Raw genomic sequence first — 27871 nt, 5'->3', positions numbered from 1 at the left:
ACCTTACGGAAATACAGTGAAAATATAGTCGTCTTAAACCATTGGGACGAGAATGTTTAGCTAAATCCAGGATCATATGTCCAACTGGTCATTTTGGAATTGAACTAAGGAGTGTGTCATTGTTCATTTCCAAAGGCACTGTATTTCGCAAAAATTGCCCTCGTACGTTTGGATAGCACAAGGTGTTCGACGGAGGGACACCGGACAAAATGTCCCTCTTCCAGTCCGCAATTGATTTCCTCGCTGGGCCCGGTTCGGCAGGAGCTGCAAGTCGGGACCAGAATGACTTTGTCGGGCAGATTGTCGAGCTTGGTGATATGAAACTTAGAATTCGAAGAGTTATTGCAGAAGGTAAACGAGCCCCTAACCGTACTTGTTATTATATTCTGTTGTATCAGCTAACTAGCAATTGACTGCTACAAGCTAGCAACTTCCATTCGTTGGACGTGTCAGTTAGCAATGTCACGTAGCAAGCGAGCTATGTCGCTAGCCTTAGCTTGACAAACACCCCATATAACAAACACTCAAGCTCTAAGCTTAATATGCCAGTCGCTTGTAGTGTCGTTCGATGTTGTTGGTGTATAACTTTAGTTGATATATTCGGTGCTGACAGCTCTGCTGTTGAACGCTAAGCAAATCATTATCGATCAGCTAACTTCATTGAGCTAATATCCGGAGCTAGTTAAGCTAACGTTAACATAAGTAACGATTGTGAGCCCCTGTCTTCCATCAAGTATTGATAGCTGGCGAAGATTTATTCTATCGTATTTTTTGTATTTGCACAATTAAAGTCACTTAAGTTAGTTAGCCAAGGAACTAAACTGACTAAAGTGAGTGTTTCCCCCTGTCAAGTACTCCTCATTTCCACATCAGATATGCACTAAGGTTATCCCTTTGAAAAATGGTAAGCCTTGTAATGGTTGCTTAGACTTTTGGTCAACATTAAGAAGTAACGTGATGCTGAATCTAATAAGCTGAAACATTTTCTCTTAACTTGTGAATTATTACAGTATGACTGTTTGTGTAATTTAACACCCAGTATGACGAAACATTGCATAACTATGCCGTTCTTTTTTAGCTGATGATAGCTGTAAAAGCGCCGCTTTAGAATTAGCCAGAGGGTTATGCTATTTTGTTTGCTAGTGGTTTGATTGTCATATTATCTTATGCTTGAATCCACCATTCCCTTTCCTGATGTAGACAGATGATGAGCAAGGGAAGTTTGTGGGAAAGGAAATGTATCACTTCCTAAGTGATTAAACTTAAGATCAGCAGTTTATATGTGTGAGCCCACTAGATCATATGAGGGTATAATTGGTGCAAAAGTCACGAGCACATTTAACTGGAGATTTCGCATTCGTACACTAAAGTCACACATGTGTAACCGTACATTTGAAGTTGTACATATTTTTTTCATACCTTGTTAACACAAAATAGGGCTACGGGTTCACGAATCCGTTTTACAAGTTCACAAAACCGTTTTACAGATACACGAATTCTCACCTGTGCATCACAAGTTACTGGCCTCATCCCCTCGAGACTTTTGCCCCACTTACACTGCAACGATTGGGGCAAAACACATTCGCACATCCGTGTTTCATAATCTGAGAACATGCACAACATTCGTGCACTTGCAAACCGTAAATTTGAAGTTGTACATATTTTTTTCATACGTTGTTAACACAACAGAGGGCTACAGGTGCACAAGTCCGTTTTGCAGGTTTACAGATCCGTTCTACAGATACACGAATCCTATCCTGTGCATCACAGATCCTGGCCTCATCCCCTCGACACTTTTGCCCCATATACACTGCAATGTTTGGGGCAAAACACATTCGCACACCTGTGTTTCATAATCTGAGAACATTCACAACATTTGTGCATTTGTAAACCCAAACGTGAACTAATGCAACATAAGTTGTGCATCTGTGATATATTTTCTCATTCATAAAACTTGCACGGCTACAAGTCAATCCATACAAGTGCTTGAGTCTACATCTGCGAGTTTCCGTTGCTGTTTTCCGGGGACGAATACTTTTGCACCAATTATACCACCTAGCGATGTGCAAAACAGATTTGTACTTGTGCACACAGAGAACATCGAACATCGAAAACAAAACAAGGCGGCCGGATCTGGATCTGGATCGCGCCCACACATCCCTGCTCATATAGCCTATAACCTCCGCTTGTTTCCTCATCAATATAAAGGACAAGGACGCACAATTTGTAGATTTTCTTTTCACAGAGTGAGAAAACATTTCGTAGTGATTATTTGCACCCGGGTGTAGCCTAAATAGTGGACTGGAGGCATTTTCTTATTTGCACCCAAACCTGTAGCCTAATGCGTGCAGAAACAGATGGGATGGCCTACCTAAATCTAACAAGTTAGGATTTGTAAAAACAATCTTTTTGATGGAAACGTGGTGCTAAATTCCCATAAACTTGTTCAGTGAACGGGAAAAACCGTCCGTTTGTAAGCAAAATCAAGAATAACGAGTTTGTTTACCGTCACCTAGCAACCAGAAGATAGACAAATATTAGTAGGCCTAGTCCATGAGATTTTACTAGCTATCGTATAGGGTAACGGGCAAATGCATAGCGGTACTTTGAGATTGGCAGTTCGAATCCCATTCATAGTTTTCCCACTTCTTTTTTTTTTTTGCATGCCAAAATAAAATATTGTGAAAGTATGTGCGAACGACTCTCTTTTCTTTGATGACGTTACCTCGCGGCAAATAAGAGTTTGTGCTTAATGAACCTGTCAAAATGGTCTAGTTTTATTTTAGTTATAGAAAGGCTACCGTTGTGAGTAGAACGCTATAGTCTACTCCTCTACAGAAAACAACTCTATTTAGGCATGCAAAAAAAGAAGAAGTGGGATAACTTTGGATAAGATTCGAACTGCCAATCTGAAAGTAACAGAGTTATGCATTTACCCGCTACCCTACACGAATTCTAATACAGCACGATGAACTAGGCCTACTAATATTTGTCCATCTTCTGGTTGCTAGGTGACGGTAAACAAACTCGTAATTCTTGATTTTGCTTACAAACGGACGGTTTTACCCGTTCACTGAACAAGTTTATGGGAATTTAGCACCACGTTTCCATCAAAAAGATTGTTTTTACACATCCTAACTTGTTAGATTTAGGTATAGGCCATCCCATCTGTTTCTGCACGCATTAGGCTACAGGTTTGGGTGAAAATAAGAAAATGCCTCCATTCCACTATTTAGGCTACACCCGGGTGCAAATAATCACCACGAAATGTTTTCTCACTCTGTGAAAAGAAAATCTACAAATTGTGCGTCCTTGTCCTTTATATTGATGAGGAAACAAGCGGAGGTTAGGCTATGAGCAGGGATGTGTGGGCGCGATCCAGATCCAGATCCAGATCCGGCCGCCTTGTTTTGTTTTCGATGTTCGATGTTCTCTGTGTGCACAAGTACAAATCTGTTTTGCACATCGCTAGGTGGTATAATTGGTGCAAAAGTATTCGTCCCCGGAAAACAGCAACGGAAACTCGCAGATGTAGACTCAAGCACTTGTATGGATTGACTTGTAGCCGTGCAAGTTTTATGAATGAGAAAATATATCACAGATGCACAACTTATGTTGCATTAGTTCACGTTTGGGTTTACAAATGCACAAATGTTGTGAATGTTCTCAGATTATGAAACACAGGTGTGCGAATGTGTTTTGCCCCAAACATTGCAGTGTATATGGGGCAAAAGTGTCGAGGGGATGAGGCCAGGATCTGTGATGCACAGGATAGGATTCGTGTATCTGTAGAACGGATCTGTAAACCTGCAAAACGGACTTGTGCACCTGTAGCCCTCTGTTGTGTTAACAACGTATGAAAAAAATATGTACAACTTCAAATTTACGGTTTGCAAGTGCACGAATGTTGTGCATGTTCTCAGATTATGAAACACGGATGTGCGAATGTGTTTTGCCCCAATCGTTGCAGTGTAAGTGGGGCAAAAGTCTCGAGGGGATGAGGCCAGTAACTTGTGATGCACAGGTGAGAATTCGTGTATCTGTAAAACGGTTTTGTGAACTTGTAAAACGGATTCGTGAACCCGTAGCCCTATTTTGTGTTAACAAGGTATGAAAAACATATGTACAACTTCAAATGTACGGTTACACATGTGTGACTTTAGTGTACGAATGCGAAATCTCCAGTTAAATGTGCTCGTGACTTTTGCAACAATTATACCCTCATAAGATCATGGCTTGGGCAATGGTCAGCTTCATATGATTGTATCCTTGCAGTTTGTCTAAAAGACACCTAGTTATGAATGCAGTCCACACAACGTAGGCCTAGATGTTTATCTGAAAATAAAATGCTTGAAGACCAGGCATGCTGGCAGTAAAATCCCTTGGCTAAATGAATGTAAATGAGGCTCTGGTGTATGAATGGAGCTTCTCTAATTCAATGCCTCCTTGGTGTGCCCCTCTGCCCTCTTTGAACTTGTCAAGAAGTTGTTGTTCAGCATGTAGATAGTCCATTTACAACTGGGAAACGTGAACCTTTTAAAGGCCTTTTCATTCCAGGAGACCAGGGCACAGAAAGGCACTTGCCACTGATTTACTAGTTTCCATGGTGACCGAGACATTGAAGCCACCTGACTGGCCAATTTCTGTTCCGCTTCTTTCTAGACTGTTGTGCCAGGTATTTAGTGTCTTGAAACTGTACACAAACTGGTTCCACAGCCTCACCTGTTGCTACTATTCAAGTGTGGAAGCCCGATAGGACTACACATAGTGTTTGAACTATGCCTGTCTTTGTTTGCTGAGCTGAAGATTTCATTGGCCACACTGCATACTGCAATCTCTTTTTTTACTGTGGTATTTGGTGCAGATTTTGTTTTGGGTCTTTGGAGGGTTGTAGAAGTATAGACAAACATAAAGCACAACCTACTTAAAGTAATGTATGCCAATGCAAGCAACCTACCATATATATGGGTTTGTACATAACTTTCAACTGTGGTGAGATGAAAGATTATAGGGTGAAAAGAGATGTAAAAATGCCTTTTATGCCCTTGTTCTGTTGACCTTGTTCAATAAAAAGCATTCTTTGTGTGTAGGTTTAGTATTAATCACAGTTGCCCGGCTTAGTTGTGACTAGGCCTATTGCTTTACTTCTAGAATACCATCGTTCCAGAGTAATATGACTATTCTCAGCAAACTTTAGAACATTTAGTTCAGTGAAGGTGGATTGTCTCATAGAGTGCTAGAGAGAATTTGCCAACTTGTATGCTGACTCACTAAACCACCATTTGACTAATTCCTTTTAAACGGACCTCTTCCTGGAATGCATCCTGCTGCTTTATTTTTTTTTCTCCCTTTCCGAAATGTGTACCCTTCTTGGTTCTGTTTCTACGTCATAAAACTATTTTGTTGATCTTATTCAAGACTTCAAATGCCCTTCTTTTGCTCTTTTAGGGGGATTTGCATTTGTGTATGAAGCACAGGATTTAGGTAGCAGCAAAGATTATGCCCTCAAGGTATGTGATGACATTTTATTATTGCCAGCCTAATGCCTGTCACTCTTGATCAGTCAAAATTGCTCATCAGAATGTATTGTACATAACATGCACCGCCAGGTGGATAATGGATTTTGCATACACTAGTAATAGGCTAGCCTACCATTTGAATGTTTTTTTCTCAACACGTATTTCTCTCTCTAGCGGCTCCTGTCCAATGAAGAGGAGAAAAACAAAGAGATCATCCAAGAAGTCTGTTTCATGGTACAACATGTTATTTATGCTTTATAGTACATGTTATGCATGTTATGCTTCATGCTACACAGATTGTGTTTTTATTTGTGAAATTACATAGACACATCACATTAACATGCAGTTTGAATATATACCGAGCATGCTGAAACAGTACAACGGCGGAATTATCACTTGCTCATTTATTTCTGCTCGGACTAAAACTATTTGGTTTGTGTTCTCTTATCAGAAAAAGCTGTCTGGCCACCCGAATGTGGTGCAATTCTGCTCAGCTGCTTCTATAGGGAAAGAGGAGTCGGACACAGGTCAAGCGGAGTTCCTCATCTTAACAGAACTGTGTAAAGGTACAGCATGACACAGGCACAGACATCATGACACTGACACAGACATCCATCAAGTTTTTCATGTTAGATCTCCACATAGGAAGTTATAAAAAGTTGAATATCCACGCGCACATCCTTAGTTTAGTAAAACATTTTTTTAACTCGGTCCAGGATCTTCAAGAGATATAAGCTATACAAAAAGATAAAAGTTGTCCGCACACCAGTATATAGCTCCCAGTGATATTTCAAGCAATGCTTCGAGCCACAGGTTCTTCCTCAGGCTTATGCAAACAATGCGTTATCGCCATCTTAGGTCTCCACATAGGGCCTACTACACACTTTTTTTTGGAGACTGTAACTGTAACTGAAACTGAAGTTGGTTATGCTGGCAGAGATTTACAGATTGTCAGTTAATATTGTTGCCTGCAATTGTTCTATTTTATCTCTGCCACACACAGAGTGGTTTATTCATACACTATATAAAATACTTTTGTGTTCCGTACATCAACACAGTGTTCTGGTCCCAAAGTATTAAAGAGCCCTTTTGTTATCGCGCAATACCATCCACTTCCTGCCTCTGCACCACCTCAAAAGAATGTGAGATTTCCACACTTCTGAATGGGAACTCATAAACGCTTGTCTCAGCGTCAGAATGCCGAGCACGCAGATAAGCGTGGTGAGCATTCCCGCCCTCCCCGCCGTCAGCAGCAGCAGCAACAGCAGCAGCAGCAGCCCTCTGTCGCACACATCCGGTCTCAAACGTCTGCTTCCTCTGTCTCAACCTTCCCCACCCTCCTTCCCGTCTGTCCTCCTCTCCCTGGGTCGTCTTGCAGGTCAGCTGGTGGACTTCGTCAAGCGGGTGGAGCAGAAGGGCTCCATATCGTGCGACACCATCCTCAAGATCTTCTACCAGTCCTGCCGGGCCGTGCAGCACATGCACAAGCAGAAGCCTCCCGTCATCCACCGTGACCTTAAGGTGACGCCCCGTCGTGCACACACAGCGTCTGCCCTTGTCAATGATGGGCGCTGCTCACGGCGTCTGCACTTCTCAACTAGAAACACACTCAGAGAGCACAAACCTCCGCCAAGCGAAAACATAATCACCTCCTGGATCCAGACAGTGATACGGATCACTCCCAAAATTTAATAGTTTCTTCCTTGGGTCATTTCAGACCTTCTCTTTTCATCAAAATCCATCCATAACGTTTTGGGTTATCATGCAAACAACACAGACAAATAAACCCAGATGAAAAATAAGCTCCTTGGCGGAGGTAATAATGGGTGCTGCTCTCATTCATGCAATGAATGATACTCTCTCACATTGATTGCTATTGTAAAATAACAACTGGTGTTATTGATGGAGAATGTATATTGATATTGTTGCCTGTTCTGTTTTACCTACTACATCCTATTCTACTTTTCTGAATCACATCATGTCTACTATTGGTTGGTTTGTGTAGTCTGGATTGGCATGTGTGAAATGTCTCCATATGCGGTGTGTTCTTATTCACGGCTGGCTGATGGATGTGATCCCGTTCACACGTGTGGCTGGTGGGTGATGCTAATGTGTTCTTAGTCACCTCATCACGATGCCTTGTGTTTGTGTCCTAGATTGAGAACCTGCTGATCAGCCAACAGGGCACCGTTAAGCTGTGCGACTTTGGCAGTGCCACCACAATCGCCCACTACCCTGACTACAGCTGGTCTGCTCAGAAGAGGTCCATGGTGGAGGATGAGGTACGACGACATATGTGCTGCGAAATTCTCTGCTGTTGTTTATGTGTCTTGGTTTTCATGCTTTATGTAGTATAATGCGTTTGGATTTGTCAGGTGTCTGGTCCGATGGGTTGTGCAGTGCTTCAGGTGAATGCCTCTTGCTCACCTGTCTTCCTTGGCTGTCACTTGCAATCACTCAGTTCTGTGGGGAAAATATCCCCCGGCTCGTTTGTGAGGTGTGGTTTGAAAGATCCTTGTAATTATTCATGCAACGTGTTATCTACTCGCTGTGGGAGTAGTGCAAATGTAAACCGTACCAAGAAGAGTAGATCAGTTTTTGTTTACATATACGGTAATTTCCTGCATATTAGCCTCATGGTGTATAAGCATATCATATTATTGCCATAATAACTGCCCCCGTGTATTAACCTCATAGCTGAAGCAATTTTGCTAAATGAATGTATAAGCCGTGGCTAATAGTTGGGAAATTACGGGGCAGCCTCAGAAATAGAATCGTGAACCTGTGTTGACCTCTCACATTGCTGTTGCTGTCAGGGTCACAATTTCTGAAGTAGTTAAGAGGAATTGTGTTTAGCAGGCTGTTTGTTTCCTGGGTCATGTAATGATTAATTGAATCAAGACACTCTGGTTTGTTTCATGAGCTCACCGGCGACCTAACAGCCCTGTTGTTCTGCAGGTAGTTGCCATAGAAATGACTTCATATCTAATTTAGCATTTCCTCTCGGTCATTGCCTGTTTCCCACTGTGTTGATTGGATTATTTTTTCTGTTTTAAATGAGTTAGTTGTTATTATTTGTGTAATGTATGCGATTTCCTCAAATGTTAATGTTGTGTTCCCTCCTACTCCCTGCCAGATCACCAGAAACACTACTCCTGCTTACCGCACGCCTGAGATGATCGACATGTACTCTAACTTCCCCATCAATGACAAGCAGGACATCTGGGTGAGGACAAAAGAACTCTGTAGAACTCAGTAGAATGACATTCTGTCTTGTGAAATAATGCATAATTTTCGCCTCTTCCTGTGATTGTATCAGAAGCAACGTTAATTGTTTGGGCAGGAGCTTTAGTTTTTGATGAAACAAACAGAATAACTGAGAATAAATGAAACAGAATGAATAAGAACACGCTCTGCACTCCTCGCGGCAGTGAAAAAAATACTATGTGATTATTTTCCTGTGCTGGGTGACAAGTGCTACTGCCGCCGTGGAGCCTCAGCCCATGCTCTTGCTGTAACCACTTCCTCCGCCCTCTCCGCAGGCCCTAGGATGCATCCTCTTTCTGCTCTGCTTTAAGCAGCACCCGTTTGAGGAGGGTGCAAAGCTGCAGATTGTGAATGGGAAATACTCCATCCCGCAGAATGACGTCAAGTACACTGTCTTTCACGAGCTCATCCGTGAGTATCTCTGCGCTCAATGGTGTTTTTTGCCCCCAACGGCACCTTCCAGGCAGCACAGCCTAAAAGGCACTACCTTTACCCTATTCCTAACCCTAACCCCCCCAACCCTCACCCTACCCCTAAACTGAGGGGAGTAGTGCCTTGAAGGCACTCCATTGAGGGCAAATAATAGAAAGTATAGAAAGTATAAAGACCGTATCTCTGCCTCTGGCCGGGGGTGGGGACTACATACCTGAGATGTGTTGGCAAGGTGTGGTGGAGTGGTGCGCCAAGGGCCTAGGTTTATGCCCGTATGTTCTGCTTGTAATGTTCTGCAAGATCACAGGGGAATTGCTTGGTCATATTGGCCTTCACGTTCTCACATGATGCGTCTGTGAAAATGCAATGCATTGTCCCCCATGCAGATGCATTCAACACTCAGCATTCATTGTATGTCTATGGATGTTTTGGCATCATACAAAATGTTGCACCTTTTATTTGTTGAGTATACATAGATTACTGGTATGTTTGTAGAATATATAAATAGCTTCTTTTGAGATTATGCTATAATACTTTGATAAGAATCAGTCTTTGAAGTAGGTGTTTGTCATCAGTTGTGTGTGAGAACAATAGCCTGCAACCCTCCCTTAAGGACATTATTGTTGGTTGTCTTGCAGGGTCCATGCTGAAGATCAACCCAGAGGAGCGTTTGTCCATCAACGAGCTGGTGAACCAGCTGCAGGAGATCGCTGCTGCCAGGAACGTCAATCCCAAGTCCCCCATCACAGAGGTGAGTCAGCCTAGCCCAGCACAGCCCAGCACAGCCCAGCACAGCCCTGCCCAGCACAGCCCAGCACAGCCCTGCCCAGCACAGTCTGATAGAATGGATGGTAACTCCCTTTTGTGCAGCAGTTCGGAAAGCTTTGTGTGGTCACCTAGGGTGTTTGACAGCGGACCAAGCTAGGAAAGTGGCGGGGGCAGTGGGTTAGAGCTGTCTAATACCACTGCTTGGTCAAATGTCCTATTGTGATGCGATAATACGCACGGCTATGAAGTAGTTTTTTTTTTTTTCGGCTATCACACTTGAATATCAACTTCGCGCTGTGCATTTACTTGGAAAATAATGCACTTATCGAAGTGTAAAGGCCCCTCCGCCTGTGGCGTCGGGACCTTATTACCATTTCGAACGTGCATTATTTTCCTTGTAAACGCACGGCGCGTCGTTGATTATCCCTTACACGTTTTGAGCTAGCCTCACTCATCGTTTGTACTTTTGAATATCATTGCGCTTTCAAAGATCAGGTCATGGAACACATCTAGATATGGCTGGCTGCTACTTGACTAGCACATGACGTGTCCACTGCTTTGGATGGAATGTTCGGCAAGCTGTGCACCCTGGCTCCAATCTCATACAGAATGGAACGTGATGTCCATGTGCTGCTAGAATATCTACCGTGTGATAGTGTAACGTTGGTAGCTTGAAAAGCTGAAGTGAGTCATGTGTTCGAATCCCAGCTGAGCAAGGCACTCAACCCTGACATGCTCCAGGATGACTCTCCGTGTATTCTCCCTGTCTCTGTGAGTCCTTCTGGATATGAGCGCCAGTTAAATGCATGAATAGTCATAGTGAATAATTAATGTGGTGGTCACATACTCAAGTCAGATCAGTGCAAGGGAGATGATGATGAGGCTGGCTCATGTTCAAGGTAAGGTCTTCTCAGTTCTCCAGGGCTGTCTGTAAACACCCCCGGATCCTCGAGCGTAAACAGGAACTAGTCCCCCCACGTTTGTAGTCAAAGCATTCTTCTGAAGCGCTGCTGAAAGACTGCTTCCCTTCTTCTCTTCCTCCTCCTCCCCTCCCCTCTCTGCCGTCGTTCAGACAAAGGCGCTTCTGATCTCCTCCTCTGTCCCCAGCCTAATGGCATGTGATGTCACAGAGCGGAAGGAGGGACATATGTGGATGGAGAGATTGTGTAGTAAGGGAGACGAAGAAAGAGAAGAAAGCGCAGAGAGGCTGGAACCCAGTATGTTGGGGATTTGGAAAAAGACGGAACGTCAGATGTTGACAAACTGGCTTTTGTGCGTTGTTTGTGGCTGGTGGCAGCAGGGCCTAGGGCTTTGAGTTTCGCCATCTCTGGACTAAAAACATGCTCGAACTAAGCTATGCGTTGCCTGTTGGGTAATGGACTGTAGGGTTATTAGGTTGTCAGTTTTATATAGATTTGCCCTGTCTTATCTAGTTGTTTGTTTATTTTTTTTTTCTAGTCTCAACAGTGGCTGTATTGCAGTCTCTGTTTATAGCTATCACTCAGTCCTGGGGGGTTTGTTTACACCGCACTGGGAGTAGAGTTGTGGCTTGAGCCCGACCGGCCTGTGCGTTTGTGGTGAGTGACTGCGGCAGGCGGGCAGTGATTATAGTGGGGTGGCAGGGGAGGGGGTCGCCCCCTGCCTGGGCAGCCCAGCCTGCTGGCCGCGCGGCCGCACGTCTGCGAGGGCAGATTTTTTAAACCCCAGCTGATCTGGGTTAAGCTGGGGTTTCCCTGTGGATTACGCAGCTCACTCCCTCTAGAGAGAGAAAGAGAGAGAGAGGTAGAGGTAGAGTGAGAGAGAGAGAGAGAGAGATAGGAGAGGCCAGACCAGGTCTGGCTGGGTGCTGCGCTGGAGAGGGTTTTTTTTGCGTCGGCTGACGTGGCGAAGGCTTTCTTGTGCTGCTCACACCGGCAGTCGTGGCTGCGGGAGATGTGAAGGAACACAGCGCCGGCGTCTGACAAAAGCTCCAGCTCTTCTCAGCCGCTGCTCGTCAGTGCATCAGTGTGTCTGTGCTGGTGTCCGGGGGAACTGCTGCTGCTGCTGCTGCTGCTGTTGTTGTTGTTGTTGTTGCTGTTGCTGTTTGAGTCTGTGGCCTTTGTCCCGATGAGTCTGCTGAGCCCCTACTATTGCCTGAAGCCCAATTACGATGGCTATGAATCTCTGCAGCTCCTGGAGCAGAACGGAGGCTACGGAAACAACGGAGCCCAGCTGCCTGCGCAGATCAACAACATCCACAATGCAGGTGAGTGCTGCGGGAATAGCTCTTTCTGTGTGTGTGTGTGTGTGTGTGTGTGTGTGTGTGTGTGTGTGTGTGTGTGTGTGTGTGTGTGTGGGGGTGTGTGTGTGTGTGTGTGTGTGTGTGTGTGTGTGTGTGTGTGTGTGTGTGTGTGTGTGTGTGTGTGTGTGTGTGTGTGTGGGTGTGGGTGTGGGTGTGGGTGTGGGTGTGGGTGTGGGTGTGGGTGTGGGTGTGTGTTTTATGTGGCAAGCACACTCCTGAATTCACTTCTCTGTAATTCATTGTCTGATTTATGGGTGTGGGGGTGGGGGTCATTCTTTTGTACATTTAATTCCTAGTATGAGTTCTAGACTGTTGCATAAAAACTGTGTGTGTTTTAAAGTACCAAATGAACGGTTAAATGTGGGGTCAGCACCCAAACCTGCTCATAAAGCCATCATAAAAGCATCTAGATTGTTCTTTATTCTCTGCAGCCCTGTCACTGCCTAAAAGCTAAACTCTCATTTTCCAAACCTCGCAACAGTTTCAACTTCAAATGTAGCATTTTGCTAACAACCCATATAACCCTGGCAAATTAGTTGTAAAAACCATTTCCCAGCACTTTTTGTGATTTCTGCAGAGAGTTTTCGTGCAAAACATTTGGTTTGCTTTTGTTGAAACATACAGTAGTAGTGAGCCTAGCTTCTTCCGGAAGGTTCCTCCTAAATTTCTCCAGGGGCTCCGTGCCGTCTTGTAAGAGGATTGCTGCTTCTGAGCAGCCCACCATCTGCTGAGAAGGAGAAGTGGCTCAGATAGGGAGCGAGGAGGCAGGAAAGTGACTGCCACCCTCACGGCAGCCCCCGTAGAGACGGTGCAGGTGCACAGTGCTGTGCCCTGTGCATCAGGCAGTAGTCTAATGGCTGTGACACCTGTTGCATGGGTTTATGGCAGGGTGCTATATTCTCCCTTGGTTGCGCTGCGTGCATGTGTGTGAGAGAGTGTGTGTGTGGATGTGGGCAGGCTGTCTTTTTAGCTGTGGTCAATAACTGTTCTTCTTAGAGGTGTCGTGTTGTCTTTCAAAATGGTAGAATTGTTGGATGTTCATTAAGGATTTTGTAACCTACATGAAACTAGTTAAGTGTGGGTCTGATGATTGAGTTTCCCCTCTGTGACATTAAATAAGATAAATGATTAACTAGTAGGTTAACCAAATTACTAGTGAGTATTGATTAACTAGTAACCAAATTACTAGTGTGTATGATTCACTCTAACCTTTGTGTCTGGTGTGTTTTTACCATGATCGCTTCAGAAATGATAATTGTCAGTGCAGAACATGTCCTACAGTAGCTTGTCGACAACACAAAACAGCACATGTCACCACCAATCACCTCCATTGATCCATCATCCAAATGTTTGGTTTGTGTGTGTGTGTGTGTGTGTGTGTGTGTGTGTGCTCTGCTTTAGGGATGTATGGGGCCGATCCTGACCAATCAGGCAGCGGCTTCCTGGACATCCTCAAGGGAGGGACGGAGCGCTTCCTGACCAACATCAAAGACACCTCCTCAAAGGTCATCCAGTCTGTGGCCAGGTGAGTGAGTTCAGAGGTCAAAGGTTAGAGTCAGCCAAGAGGGCATTCAGCAGGGGTCCAGCGGCCCATGTTGTGCAGCAACCTGTTGTAAGTTATGGTATTCAATAGTGAATAGCAGTCTCATTCCATTACTTTATCACCGTCTGCACCATTAGTGTGAGGTCATTTCAGTAAGTCCCGTTCATTCACGTTGTTGTCCACTCTTACTTTTTGGGTGCTGTAGAGTTAGTAGATTGTGTCTGGTTTAGTTGGTTAAGGGTTAACTACAGGTTAATATAGGTCCCATTCATTCATGTCGTTGTCCACTCTTACTTTTTGGGTGATGTAGGGTTAGTAGATTGTGTCTGGTTTAGTTGGTTAAGGGTTAACTGTAGTGAATGGTAAATGAACCATCTGTCTTGGGGAGGTCAATAGAGCGCAAGACTGAGATGTAGTGGCAGATTATCTGCTCCAAATGGACTTATCTGGCCTCCTGCTGCTCACACTTCTGTTTACTGAGCAGCTCCTGCTTGTAGTTTAATCTGCGGTATCATTCATTTATTTTAGTGGATCTCTAAAACCCTTTATTTAAATTCCACGTTCAATCTTTCAACAGTTTACGTCAATGTCCGGATCTTCCAGAGCTGCGATAAATTGTTTGCATTGATTATGTTGTGATAACTCACTTAGCTTCTCTGCACAGGTATTTGTGTTCGATATGAACACGAGCTTCAAGCTGAGTTTCAACACCTTCAGTAGTGCTAGGCAGTATGACCAGAAAGTTGTCTCAGTTTTCAAGGCTCTGATACAGCTGTTTCAACCATGGTTTCTACTATGGTATGACGGTATATAAAAAACATATGTACCTACCCAGGGGAAATATCTGGTATACAGGATGCACTGGTGTCCACCACTACTGAAAAGCTGCTTTTTTAACGCGGACTATCTAGCCAATGCAATTGTGCTGTTTTCTTAGAGTCCAAGAAGGGGCTTCCCCAGAGATCATGAAGACCCTCTATGAATCTGCCCTGCAAACTTTGAGCTTGCTTCTTTTGGGGATGGGCTGAGAAACTTAAAAGCTAACTTGCCAAGCTGTGCAGTTGCGCTCTTTTCAGAGAGGATGCTGAGAAAAACGTAAAAGCTAACTTGCTAGCCTGTGCGGTTGCGCCGTTTTCAGAGAGCTCAGAAGTCGTCTCCACAGAGATGAAGACCTATTAATGGCTCAACTCGGCCTGTGCTTGATTCCTTGGGTAGGGGCTTAGAGTGTGTCATTGGACTTGGGGACATATTAGCTAACTTGCTAGCTCATGCTACTGCGCTGTTCGCTGAGAGCTCAGCAAGTCCGTCCAGAGAGACGCATAAATGAATCGCACTGCTTCCGCTTCGCGTCCGCTTGGTTCTTGTGGTAGGGACTGGGGTAGCATCACCAGACTGATGAATTTGAATGGATTTTGTGAAGCCATTGCTGTGCTCATCTCCATCTCTCATCCACGCCCCAAACCCACCCCAGTCATCCCACTCATCTCCCACTCATCACTTGTGTATTTTTTGGTCAATCTGTTTTTGCCCATATTTTTGTTCTGTTTCTTTTTTTTGTTAATGTCGTTCATTCTGTTCCCGACTCTCGTCTTGTGGTGTCGTATCTCTCCGCCCACTAGCCCCAGGTAATTATGGGATACCACATGCATTCTGTTTGTGATTTGATTTGTGCCACAGCGTGTTTGTGTGTGTGTGTGTGTGTTTTTTTCTTTGTTTGTTCTGTTCGTCTGCATCTGTTTTCCAGCTTACACCCCATAAATCGTGTAGAAGTAGATAGTTCTTTAGATGATACCTTGTCCACTAAAATCAGTCTTTGGAAAGCACACCTTTTGTGCATTGTGACCATTTTTCTCAGTAGATATCTTTGTAACCTGACCGTAGATTGTTTGTCTAATGGACTGTAATGACCGCTCTCTACATTGTGTGTATTTGTGTGCACTGACATGAATTAAAAATGATCTTGGATTTAAAGTGTGGTTTGATGCATGACCACAACAATTGGGCTTTGTTGCCTTTGTTCGCTCATGTTGTCTTTGTTTTACCTGACAGCTATGCAAAAGGAGACCTTGACATTTCTTACATCACCTCCAGAATAGCAGGTATGCCACCTTTTTAAAGATCGCTTAACCACATCTCAAGCGGTTAGGATTAGGAAGTTCTATTAAAAGATTTACGAGGTTTAATGTAGGGAAATTTAATTTCTAAATTCCATTGAGTTTCCATGTGTTATTTCAATGGTGTGCTGTGTTTCTGTCTCCACAGTGATGTCCTTCCCAGCTGAAGGAGTTGAGTCTGCAATTAAGAACAGCATAGAGGACGTGCGGTTGTTCCTGGACTCGCGCCACCCGGGTCACTATGCCGTCTACAACCTCTCCAAACGCTCTTACCGACCCTCCCGGTTCCACAACAGGGTACGCTAGTCTGCCGTTCTGAGGCTACTGTGTCTTCAGTGTTGTTGGTGTTGGTAGTGTTGTTGAGTGAGCATATTTGGTGTGCTGAGAGTGCCTGCTGTAGCTCCAGGTGTCTAAACCCTCTGGTTGTATATTTACTGAGGCTACTGTACCTTTAGTAGTTGTAGTAGTTGTTGTTGTTGTTGTTGTTGTTGTTGTTGTTGTTGTTCAGTGAGCATATTTGGTGTGCTGAGAGTGCCTGCTGTAGCTCCAGGTGTCTAAACCCTCTGGTTGTATATTTGCTGAGGCTACTGTACCTTTAGTAGTTGGTGTTGGTGTTGGTGTTGGTGTTGGTGTTGGTGTTGGTGTTGGTGTTGGTGTTGTTGGTGTTGTTGTTGTTCAGTGAGCATATTTGGTGTGCAGAGAGTGCCTGCTGTAGCTCCAGGTGTCTAAACCCGAGTGTGGTCTTGAGCAGGTGTCTGAGTGTGGCTGGCAGGTGAGGCGAGCCCCCAACCTGAGGAACCTCTACAGCATCTGCAAGAACATGCACCAGTGGCTCAAACAGGACCAGAGGAACATCGCCGTGGTGCACTGTCTGGTGAGAACCGCTGTTATGTTCTATTACCCAAACTGCTTAGAGTTCTTGAAAAGTGCTATGGCAGTGTAGCATACTTTAACAGCACTTTTGGTTGAGAATATAAAGGATATCTTCTAAAATTTGATTGATGTATTTTTCAGTATCTCTGACATGACAAGATGCATCACCTTCCTATGACATCATGTACTTTAATGTGTGTTGTGCTCTATTGTGTAGCTGATGGTTGTTTGCGTTGTCCCTATTGTCGCCCGGTAGGACGGGCGCGCAGCCTCGGCGGTGGCCGTGTGCTCCTTCCTGTGCTTCTGCCGTCTCTTCACCACGGCTGAGGCGGCCGTCTACATGTTCAGCATGAAGCGCTGCCCGCCGGGCATCGCCCCCTCACACAAAAGGTACCGAGGGCATCTTTCTCTCTATCTTTTCTCTCTCCCCCCGTCCCCCCCCTCCCGTGTTGCATTTTTTGTCTTGAAGCTTTCTGCTGTCCTAATCATACGGACAATGTTCAGTTTAGCTGTAGTCCAATAAGTCACCTGCTTTGACTCCGATAGCAGAGTTGAAGACCGGTCACGCATCATAAATCACATGTCAAGAGGTATTTGAAGTTAAGAAGATATCAAATTGAAATGGGTCCATGTCACATTCTTGGATTTGCCAAATTGACGACTTGATGTGATTAGAATTCTGTGCCAGTTTCTGAGGAAGTAAACAGAGGAGCTGCAGTTGGTGTGTTTGTGTGTGTGAACATGCCAGGTCTTCAGTGCACTGATCAGGTGATCTTAATCTGGAAGTGGCACGCATCTGTGCCGCTAGATCCTTATCCCCTGCCGATCACCTAGACAGCAAAGCAAGTGAACTACAAATCTAACTGCAGTGCATCACTCCGATGCTCTGATGATTCACTGATCTGACTCTACTGTATGTGCCTATTGAAGAGCTTTGTGCGGTAAAAAGAGCTTTAATCCCGTTTAAAGCCTGCCGTGTGTGTTATCTATAATGAGGAATAGAGAAGATAAACAACATCAGCTCCCACCCATGAGCACTCATTGATGTTTGGCATTGTTCTCATGGCCTTGCTTATTCAGAGAGCTGGCCCACTTCGCCTCAGAAGCGTTAGTGTGTGTGGTGACTCATGCACTATGTATTGTGTAATGAGTAGCACTGAGTCACTGTGCGCGTGCGTTTTTGTGTGTGCGTGTGTGTGTGCGTGTGTTGTTGTGTGTGTGTGTGTGTGTGTGTGTCTCGTGTGCAGGTACATCGAGTACATGTGTGACATGATGGCCGAGGAGCCCATCATCCCCCACAGCAAGCCCCTGCTCATCCGCTCCATCGCCATGACGCCCGTGCCCCTCTTCAACAAGCAGCGCAACGGCTGCCGGCCCTTCTGCGAGGTGTACGTGGGCGACGAGCGCGTGGCCACCACCTCCCAGGAGTACGACAGGATGAAGTAAGCCCACCCTACGCCCTGCAGAGGGCGCTGTTGATCACACACATACTGTACACACACCCCAAAATACCATGGGTGCCTCTCATTCGGCTTTTATACATCCTACCTTCCTCCTCGGGCCTCCATCCTCACTGATCTACGTGAAGAATGATGGGGCGGCAACAATGGGATGGTCTATCCAGTTTTAGCTATAGATCAGTGGGAACGCCCCTCGAGGATGGAGCATCGAGGATGGAGGAGAGATGTTGAGAGGCACCCCATGAGAGAGTAAACAGAGGAGCTGCAGTAGACGTGTGCTTGTTTCAGGCTGTCAGTTGAAGTTTATCTGTAAGTGGGACACATCTGTGCTATGGTGTCTTACAACAACCCCTCCAGCGCTGGCCTTTGGGGGGGGGGGGGGGGAGTCTTCAGTTCTATTGCATGCAATTTCTCTAAAGGATCAGAGGTCTGTTTGTTAGTTTGTACTGGCAGCGTTTTATAGCACGTTATAAAGGCAGCGCGCCGTGACATGGCGTTTATACTGATGTCATGAGTCTGGTAGTGCTGAGGAAGCTCTTGGCTGCGTGTGTGCTCCTCACGATGGCACTGGGCGCATGTCACGTGAGAAGTCTTCTGCGAGGGCGTTGTCGACGCTGCTGAACAACAGCACTCGGTTGTCATGACGATTTGGCCGGTGGTCATTCTTAGAGCTTGTGTCGAGGAACAGGAGAGCCCTCCAGTGAAGTAGACGTAGCGGGTGAAACAAGTAAACACAACTCAAAGACTCGTGACCTAAGTGTGGTATTGTTACCTATTAAAGGCTGTCTGCTTGATGACTTAAAGGTGCAGTCTGTGATTGAGGCTACGCCATAAACGGCTCCATTAAATGAACATATTGTTTCAGGATAACAAAAGCGAGGGAGGCGTGTAATTTGATTGTTGAGCTCAGATATCAACAACCTTTGGGCAGAGCTACAGAGTGCTTCTCTAAACAGCACCTTATTAAGTGACCCCTAGAATCTGTGGACTGATGTCCTTTCTTATTTGCAGGGACTTTAAATCAGAAGATGGACGTGCTGAGATCCCTCTGGACATCACAGTGCAGGGGGACGTGCTCATCGTCATCTATCACGCCCGCTCCACATTGGGTGGCCGTCTTCAAGCCAAGGTACCCACTGACCACTGTGACCCTGCTGTTACAGTAATTTCCTGCATATAAGCCGCATTGTGTATAAGCCGCAGGACAGGAGTGTTTTATGCGAGTTAAAAGAAACAAAACGATATTGATATCATATTAACTGTCCCTGTGTATTAACCTCATAGCTGAAGACATTTTGCAAAATCAATGTATACGCCGTGGCTAATAGTCGGGAAATTACGGTAATCTTTTGTAAAGGAAGCTTTAAACTGACTTCATGCTCTGCTTCCGTGTGCTGTGGTCTGATCCTGTCATGTGATTGTAGATGGCCTCCATGAAGATGTTCCAGATCCAGTTCCACACAGGCTTTGTGCCGCGGAATGCTACCACAGTCAAGTTTGCAAAGTAAGTATGATGATGTTACCGAAAGTGTAGGCTTTTGGCTTTTCTTTTTTTGGGATTAGTCCAGTTCTGTATCCTGAAACTGGACATTTGGTCTCTTGTCATGCACTCACCAATGTCCACACTGTCTCTCCGCTGTCAACATTTTTTGAAAGTTGTTTGAAATGATATTATGATCGAACATAGTCTGATCTGAGTTCTAAGGGTCATTTCTGTCTCCTGCCCAGGTATGATTTGGACGCCTGTGACATCCAGGAGAAGTATCCCGACCTCTTCCAGGCCAACCTGAACATTGAGATGGAGCCTCAGGATCGGCCCAGCAACAAATCCCCACCGTGGGAGAACTTTGCCACCAAAGGCCTCAATCCCAAGATCCTCTTCTCCAGCCGTGACGAGCAACAGGAGATCCTCTCTAAGTTTGGTACGTCATTAAGACCACTCTGCCTCTGTTGTGTGTGTGCCCATGGAAGCATACATGAAAAGCCAAGTTGTCCCCTTAGAATTGTACGGTTCTATCTACGTTCTGAGTAGGTCTGAGATATTGAGCTTCAAAGATTTAGAATTCCATAGAGTCATACTGATAAGCAGAGGAAAGCTCTTTAGATATAATTTCCAAAAATGGATTCAACTACAAGAAACACCTCACTTCACCTTCTGAACGTGTCACAGAATGAGAATGTCAGTAACTCAATTTTGACAGATAGAACCGTATAGTTCTTAAGTGGGGTTCAGACCGAAGATTCGCGTCGAGACGAGCTGCGACATTCTAAAATCTTCCAACTGCGACTAGACATGTTGAATGCTTTGCGACGGCTTGCAACGACGTGCGACACAATTCACACCGCTGCGACCCCTTCTTCTGCAGCGGTTTCGTCTCGTCACGGCTCTTTGGTTATAAATTGGGCCTAAGGGGACGAAGTGTATCAGGAACACTTTCTGTGTCTCCTCATCACTCACACAACACTACTTCTGGGCTAAATCTCTGTTTTGACCGATTGCTTATTCCACTCTATCTCCTCCCCACCCAGGCAAGCCTGAGCTCCCACGGCAACCCGGCTCCACGGCCTTCTACGACGCCGAGTCGCCCCAGACGGAGCAGCCTGAAGGCTCCAACAGGTCCGAGTCCGAGTCCCCCCAGGACAACGACCCCAACGCCAACAACTTCTTTCAGACTCTTGACTGGCAGGGTAAGCAGGCACTGTTATTTTTTATTTCTTTCATGTTTTTCACAGTGTGTGATGACCAGACACCTTGTACTGTAGATGATTTTATGTTTTAAGACTGCATCACCATAACAGTGCCGTTTTGTTTGTTTCGTATTCTTTTATTTTGTTTTTGTTTTAGCACAGTTACTACTGTTTAGGTATTTATATGTTAAATGAAGACCATGATGTTATAAAGCCATGATAGCTTAGTTCAACTCTGTGATGCCATTCTGTCTTATTCAGATGTCGGTGGTCAGCACGATGGGCCAGACAGCTTGTCCGGTCACATGGACGACCAGGACAACCTGAGCGACGCCTCTGAAGACGAGTCCTACTCCTACTCGGCCCCGCCAGGCGAACCGCTGTCCCGCGACGCCAGCGAGCCCTTGTTCGACACGGACTTCCAGTCTCCGACCCAGCCTCCCGAGCCCCAGCCCAGCGACACTGTGGACCTGCTGGGCCTGAACTCGGACGCCTCTGGCCCGCCGGCCCCTCCGCAGGCCAGCACTGAGGGGGGCATGAGGGGGGCCTCCAGCAACAGCGACCTCCTGAACGACCTCTTCGCCCCGCCCGGGACCGGTGCACGACAAGACAGCAGCAACGACTTGATTGGAGACCAAGGGGACCAGGATCTGTTCTTCAACAACGCGCCTAGCAATACCACCCAGGCTGCCGCTCAGCCTCCCAAAAGTAAGATCAAGTGTTTATTTTGTTTGTTAAATGGCCATAGCATAACAATTCACATCTACACCTAATGACACAACACATGAGCTAACTTTTTGAGCAATGTTGCCTGGCAATCACATGACTGATTCCTAGTGTTCTGATTGGATACTTGCAACAAGTTGCCTAGCAGCCTGGCTAAAACAAATCCCCTTCAGCAACACTACGCGTGCCGACTGTTTTCTGGATCAGGAGTGAGCTGGTTGGCTTTAGCGTGTCCCATTGTTCCCTCCGCAGTGAATGACTTCTTTGACCCGTTCGGCATGGGATCAGGTGCGTCTGCACACCAGCAGTCCGAGCCCGACCTGTTCGGGGACCTCCTTGGCTCAGAGGGAGCCTCCAGCAACTCCAACCCACCTCCAGCCTCCAACTCCAGCCTCTTTGACCTCAGTGAGTCCTCTCTCTCTCTCTCTCTCTCTCACGCACGTCTCCATTACCTCCCCTCACTCCATTATGGCTAACCTTACACGCTGATAACACTTTCAAAGTAGTTGCTGTTAGTTCTTAAAATAATTGGTTTGACTTGTAGAGCTGCATTAAGGAGTATAGGCTACATCTCACCAATAAATTCCAAAGGCACACTGTTTTTTATAGTTAAAAAGCAGTGTGCCTTTGAATTTGTTTAGTGAGACGTAGCCTACAATCCTTAATGAAGCTCTACGAGTCAAACCAACTCTTTTAAGAAGTGAAATGTCCCCTTGAGACCAAAGAGCACCTGCTTTCGAGACACATACCAGTGACCATCAACCTTTTTAGGTATTTGAGGATAGTTGTTAGTCTCTGATTTAGTTTACAAAACGCTTTTGCACACCTCTTTTGTAGGGACAGGTGCGTCGGAATAGGTTACCCAGTTGAACTTGTTAAAAAAAATCCCGCACACTGTCCATTACGCATGCATATTTATTTACAACGTTTCGGTCATAGACCTTCCTCAGATTCTCTGAGTCTCTGATTTAGACCAGATTGGTGGAGTGATGATTACCAGTCTGAAGTGGCAGAATAGTGAAGTATGTCTGTGTTGTTCTTTTCTCAGATAAGCTGGCCAGTGAGCCTCCGAAAATGACCTCGTCCGCCAGCCAGCCAGACCTGCTCGGAGGATGGGACAGCTGGGCGAAAAGCGGTGGACCCGCTGCAGCAGCCAGCATGAACGCCATGTCCAAAAAACCCTCCTTCCCTGGTAAATAACACCACCTCAGGGAACCAGCCAGCATGACTGTGGGAAGGCAGGCAATCTAAGGCATCTGACGGCCTATGTTTGATTCCTGTCCAGTCCCTACATAATCACACATACTCACTTGCGCGCGCTCGCGCACACACACACACACACACACAAATCCATGCATAACAAAAAATAATAAAAAACAGAAATGTAACAGTATTTTTTTTAACTTCCAGCTCCAGGTGTGGCGTCCATCTCGAAGACCAAGTCACAGAGCTTTGATCCCTTTGGTGATCTTGGAAACCTGGGAGCCACATTACCAGGTAAGGTCGTGCCCATCTAGGGTTGTGACGATAAGCGTATCATCATAATAGTGCGGTCATGTGATTCCTACCACAGGGTTGAGCTCGTTACCGCCATCACCACATTTTTTCTTGTAATTTTGCTTTGAAAGTTACAGTTGTATGGTGCGAGATTGCTAAATAAGGATTCTAGTGTTAATATTTCCAATCACCGCATAAAGAAATCATACTGTCAAAACCCTACGTCCATCACCAGAAAGACCTGTTCATCCCTGAGGTCTCTCGACCAAACATTAGCGATTGGTTATGGCAGATCTGAGTGGCTTTGGGCAGATCCAATAGTTTTAAACATCAACCGAGTACCCGCATTCAAGGAAGTTCACGCTTGGCAATGGAAAGTGGGCAGACTCCCTGTACATTATGGATGTACGAGAGTTTGGGTAGGAGCAGGCTATGAGGTCTCCATCAGACATCCCTAAAGTCCCTGCGGTTTACCTCGACAGGTTCCTCCAGCGGGGGCTTCGCCGGCTCGGGGTTCAACATGAAGTCGGGGTCCTCAGCTGCCCCCAAGAGCGGAGGTCAGCAGTGGCCGGCTGGTGGCTCTCAGGCAGGGGCAGGTAAAGGCTGGATGCCCCCTGCCTCGGCCTCAAAGCCCCAGCCACCCAAAGCGGCCCCCCAGTCCAGCAAACCAAACTACAACGTCAACTTCAGCGTGATCGGCGGACGGGAGGAGAGGGGCATCAGAGGCCCGGGCTTTGGTGAGAATGACTATTTTCACTTGCCTCTAAGAAAAGGGGAAAAAAAATACTTTTATTTACTGATTTACTTTTTTGTCTCTGAAGAGAAAGAAGAACTAATTGTGTTACTTTTTACCGCGACGACTAGTTATTTAGTTTCTTTTTCTCTCTTGTCCGATTTTTTTCCCTTTAGGCCCAAAACCGAAAGTGAAGGAGGACGACTTTGGAGACCTGCTGTCCACTCAGGGCTTTTCGTCCAAGCTAGGAGATCGGCGAGGGCCCCGCACCATCGCTGAGATGAGGAGGCAGGAGCTGACCAGAGACATGGATCCCTTGAAACTCCAGGTTCAGTGTTCTAATCCCTAAACCCTTCAGGAGTTGGCTGGATAAGAATCTTTGATTTAGCTTCTTTAATGTTTTTTTGGGGGGCTAGACTTGTGTTAAGGGGAGGCTGCATGAAATGAGTCAAATAAGGAAAAGCATCTGGCTTTATTTCATCAAAGTCGAGTGGGATTTTCCTGGGTGATTTCATGTGGAATGACCGTTTTAGTTTTGCTTTATGTGAAGTTTGAAAGCTTGTGAGTGGTTGTGGATTTCCGCTGCTCATGAGGATGGTAATGGATGTGTGTGGTCAGATGTGGTTGATCATCGTGTCTGAATGTCTCCCCCACTCTCTCTTGTTCCCGGAACCTGCTCAGATCCTGGACTGGATCGAGGGGAAGGAGCGCAACATCCGGGCTCTGATCTCCACTCTTCACACGGTCCTGTGGGAGGGAGAGACCAAATGGAGGCCGATGGGCATGGCCGACCTGGTGACCCCCGATCAGGTCAAGAAGGCTTACAGGAGAGCTGTGCTGGTGGTGCACCCAGACAAGGTGAAAATCCTTGCTTCACAATAACGCTCCTTTCATTAACTGCAATAGAGTTGCTTCTGCTTGTCTCTCATTTGATTACTGGTGTAGAGTTCCATCATTCATTTCTTGGCTTCATCAAAAATATATTTTAAGAAATTTAAAAAAATTGACGTTCTTTTGTTTGTCATTTTCCAGGCCACGGGTCAGCCTTACGAAGAATACGCTAAAATGATCTTTATGGAGCTGAACGACGCCTGGTCTGAGTTTGAGAACCAAGGATCCAAGGCCCTCTTCTGATTTTCTCTCTCTCTCTCTCTCTGGCCTCTGCACACTGCGTGCAGCCACTCCTCCCAGGCGTGTGGGCTCCCTCTAGTGGTGGGAGATGGGAGATGGTGGCCAGTGTCCACACCCTCACCCTCCACACATATCACCTCTTTAGCCTTCTCGAGTACCAGACACTGCCAGCTCCCCTGGGCACAGACTGCAGGAGGGAGGTGAACTCAGGCTCCACGCCTGCGAGGAACATGAGGGTTCAGTCTGAGACAATCACCAAAACAAAACAAAACAAAAAAAAGATTGAAAGAAACAAAAAATTGAGAAAGAGAACGAAAATGGATTTGAACAGACTTTTTTCCAGTCATCCTCAACAGTGCAAAATGTGAATTTTGAAATGCTGGTCGACCGCGCACCGTCGGGGTCATCATGTCACGTCTGGCAACAGACTGTAAACAACTCCATCACACTCCTGGGATTGTGAATGCCAGGCCGGGGGGTTCCCCTTTACAATCTTCTTGAGTGACTGCACTGTGTCACGGCTATGTGTCACAGGTTAAACACACCCACACACCCACCCAGTATGCTCTGAGCCTGGCAACGGTAGCCTGCAGCCTGTGTCTGACACTGCAAACCCATTATGAGACATCTGACGTAGGAGGATGTTTAAAAAAAAAAGGAGGGGGTTAATTTCACCATGCTGTTTGGAGCTTTGCGAGAAAACTTTGGTTGTTGTTGTTCATTTAATTTCTGCTAGGAAAATATGAGTGCTAGTTTTCTATTGCTTCATTGTAAATACTGTTTGTGTGGATCGGATGATGTGGGTGCATATTGATATTAAGCATTGTATGAATGAATACATGATGGCTGAATGAATGAGTGAGTGAGTGAATGTATGAATGAGTGAGTGAGTGAGTGAATGGAGGAGGTGCACTGAATCGCCACCTTCTAAGACTTGCTCCCATCATGTCTTTGTTTTTGTGATTATTGGCCCTCATATCCACTTTGGGCCTGTACTGTTTTTTTTGCCACCCAACTCATTCACTGTTATTATGTGTACATGAGTGGGCGAGGTATTTACCGAATTACGTAAACTCAACATTTGACTCCCCCCCCCCCCCTTCCTTCCTTATCTGTACCTCATGGACCACAGACTTCTATTTTCTTATTTATTATTTTGAAGGGAGCATACATATACATGACAATTAAATATTAACAAAGAAAAAAAATCATAATATATAAATTGAATGTCTTTTCATGGAGGCTAACCTAACTTTGTGAGCCAGTCATTTTAGCAGGCATTCCAAAGCATCCACTAACCTGAATGTGCTTTTTATAAAGTCCGTGTCGGCTGTATGGAATGTATGTTCATCCTTAACTCTTTACAACTCGTTTGTCCGTTCCTCTCAACAGTACAGTATTTTCAACCATGCCCCACTGTCATTGTAGCTGGCCAGCAACCCACTTTGCCCTTTTCTCAATTTAAGCTATGGACTAGCATCTGATTTAATGCCTGCACAATGATTGGAGGGGAAAAAAAGCTTAACCAAAATCTGATTTTCTAGGATGAATGTTGTTGTCATTTATTTACTCGCCAGAGTGATGAATCCGATAGAAAACGATGAAAATTATGTAGACAATTGCAGTTTCAATTAACTAAAATGTTGCATTGCTTTTATTTGTATAGCATAACCAATCAAAGACGTATACCATTCAAAATACTCAGAATTGTCACATGGTGTGTCTAAGTGCTGGAATGTGGAAAAACAGACGTTATTTGATCATACCCTTGAGATACAGCACTGGCATTTAATAAGTGCTTAAAAATCATTGATCCTGATGAAAGCCTTAAACTGTACTTCCTGTTTTTTTACAAACCCATGTGTAATTGAGCATGCTTACAGATTCTACACAGTTTTCTTCACCCACCATCCATTTGTGGCATTGGCTGCATAGTGTGCACTTTTTAGTGTTAACGCTGAAGAAGTGGTTCAAATGAAGATAGAAAAAAATCATCATTGTTCCCATAATGCTTGTGGGTGCTTGAAAAGTATTTTGTGTTTGTTTGAAGAAAACGATAATGCCTGGTTGGAGTGGGTGACGCATTCCAAACAACGCATCTCATTATTTACAGGAAAGAGGGGAGTTTTCAGTGTGTGCTTTTTTCTTTATACAGTTTTACTGACTGATGTCACTGTGCTTTGTTGCAAAGTTGCACTGTCATGCAATAAGAGTGACAGGATGCGTCAGTGCGTTGTCTCTCTGAGATTGGTCACTGGCGTTCCAAGCTGAAATGTGGAAGAAGCTCAATTAAAGGACCTCACGTAGCAGCAAAACATGTTTGAATGATTCAAGCGAGTGGATGCAGTGTTCTTTTGGAAGGAGAGTGATAAATGGATTCCATTGTGACCAAAATATTCAGGGCATTGGGATTTAGTTCTTTTGCTCTTTAGTTAGTACAACTATTACTAAAACCTTGTGATGCTCAGTGCTCATCATGTGTGCGTGCTGTGTGTTTTTGTATGCCTGTTGCGTCTGCTAAGTGAGACAAGTGAAGTTATGCTTTCCGTTCTTATCTCTGTTCTCCTTGTGTATTTTTCTTTTTTTATTTCATTTTCCATTCTGTATGTGACCAATAAAAAAAAATAATCAATTGTTCTTGTGTTTTCTTTTGGGCTGTCTTCCTGATTTTGCTGGTTTTCCTCACATTTCCCAATTAAGTATTGTAGGCTGTGTGTTGATGAAATAGTGAGGGATGGCCACCTTACATACCAGACCAAAACCTGAATATGCCCTACAATGTCATATTTATAATATTTCCCATATTTCCAAAAGAATGCAGATGTCTCTGGCCTCATAG

At 45.2% G+C, this 27871-nt stretch overlaps 1 protein-coding gene across 1 annotated transcript; it reads left to right on the top strand.

Annotated features, from left to right (window-relative positions):
* The first annotated feature begins 5 nt into the window (after positions 1-5).
* gak (cyclin G associated kinase) lies at positions 6-27665 on the top strand. The gene is made up of 28 exons (XM_062542757.1): positions 6-351; positions 5449-5510; positions 5694-5753; positions 5971-6085; positions 6898-7040; positions 7676-7801; positions 8656-8745; positions 9062-9197; positions 9857-9969; positions 12156-12231; positions 13669-13792; positions 15860-15909; positions 16073-16221; positions 16676-16798; positions 17054-17187; positions 18045-18239; positions 19269-19386; positions 19682-19761; positions 19986-20179; positions 20787-20945; positions 21207-21653; positions 21924-22076; positions 22720-22863; positions 23082-23168; positions 23651-23905; positions 24078-24229; positions 24583-24759; positions 24934-27665. Exons 1-28 carry the CDS (start codon positions 210-212, stop codon positions 25033-25035), a joined length of 3906 nt encoding a protein of 1301 aa, XP_062398741.1. The 5' UTR covers positions 6-209; the 3' UTR covers positions 25036-27665.
* Positions 27666-27871: the final 206 nt, after the last annotated feature.

Source organism: Sardina pilchardus, chromosome 8 (genome assembly GCF_963854185.1).
Source record: "Sardina pilchardus chromosome 8, fSarPil1.1, whole genome shotgun sequence".
NCBI lineage: Eukaryota > Metazoa > Chordata > Actinopteri > Clupeiformes > Clupeidae > Sardina > Sardina pilchardus.
Note: the sequence above shows the minus strand (reverse complement) of the source record. Positions and strands in the feature narration are given on the sequence as shown.

Excerpts from the sequence above, each read along its gene's own strand:
- gak (XM_062542757.1), top strand. The coding sequence starts at position 210 with ATGTCCCTCTTCCAGTCCGCAATTGATTTCCTCGCTGGGCCCGGTTCG. Across the intron at positions 12,232-13,668 it reads CAACAACATCCACAATGCAG|GGATGTATGGGGCCGATCCT; the intron begins GTGAGTGCTGCG and ends GCTCTGCTTTAG. Across the intron at positions 16,222-16,675 it reads CCTCCCGGTTCCACAACAGG|GTGTCTGAGTGTGGCTGGCA; the intron begins GTACGCTAGTCT and ends GGTCTTGAGCAG.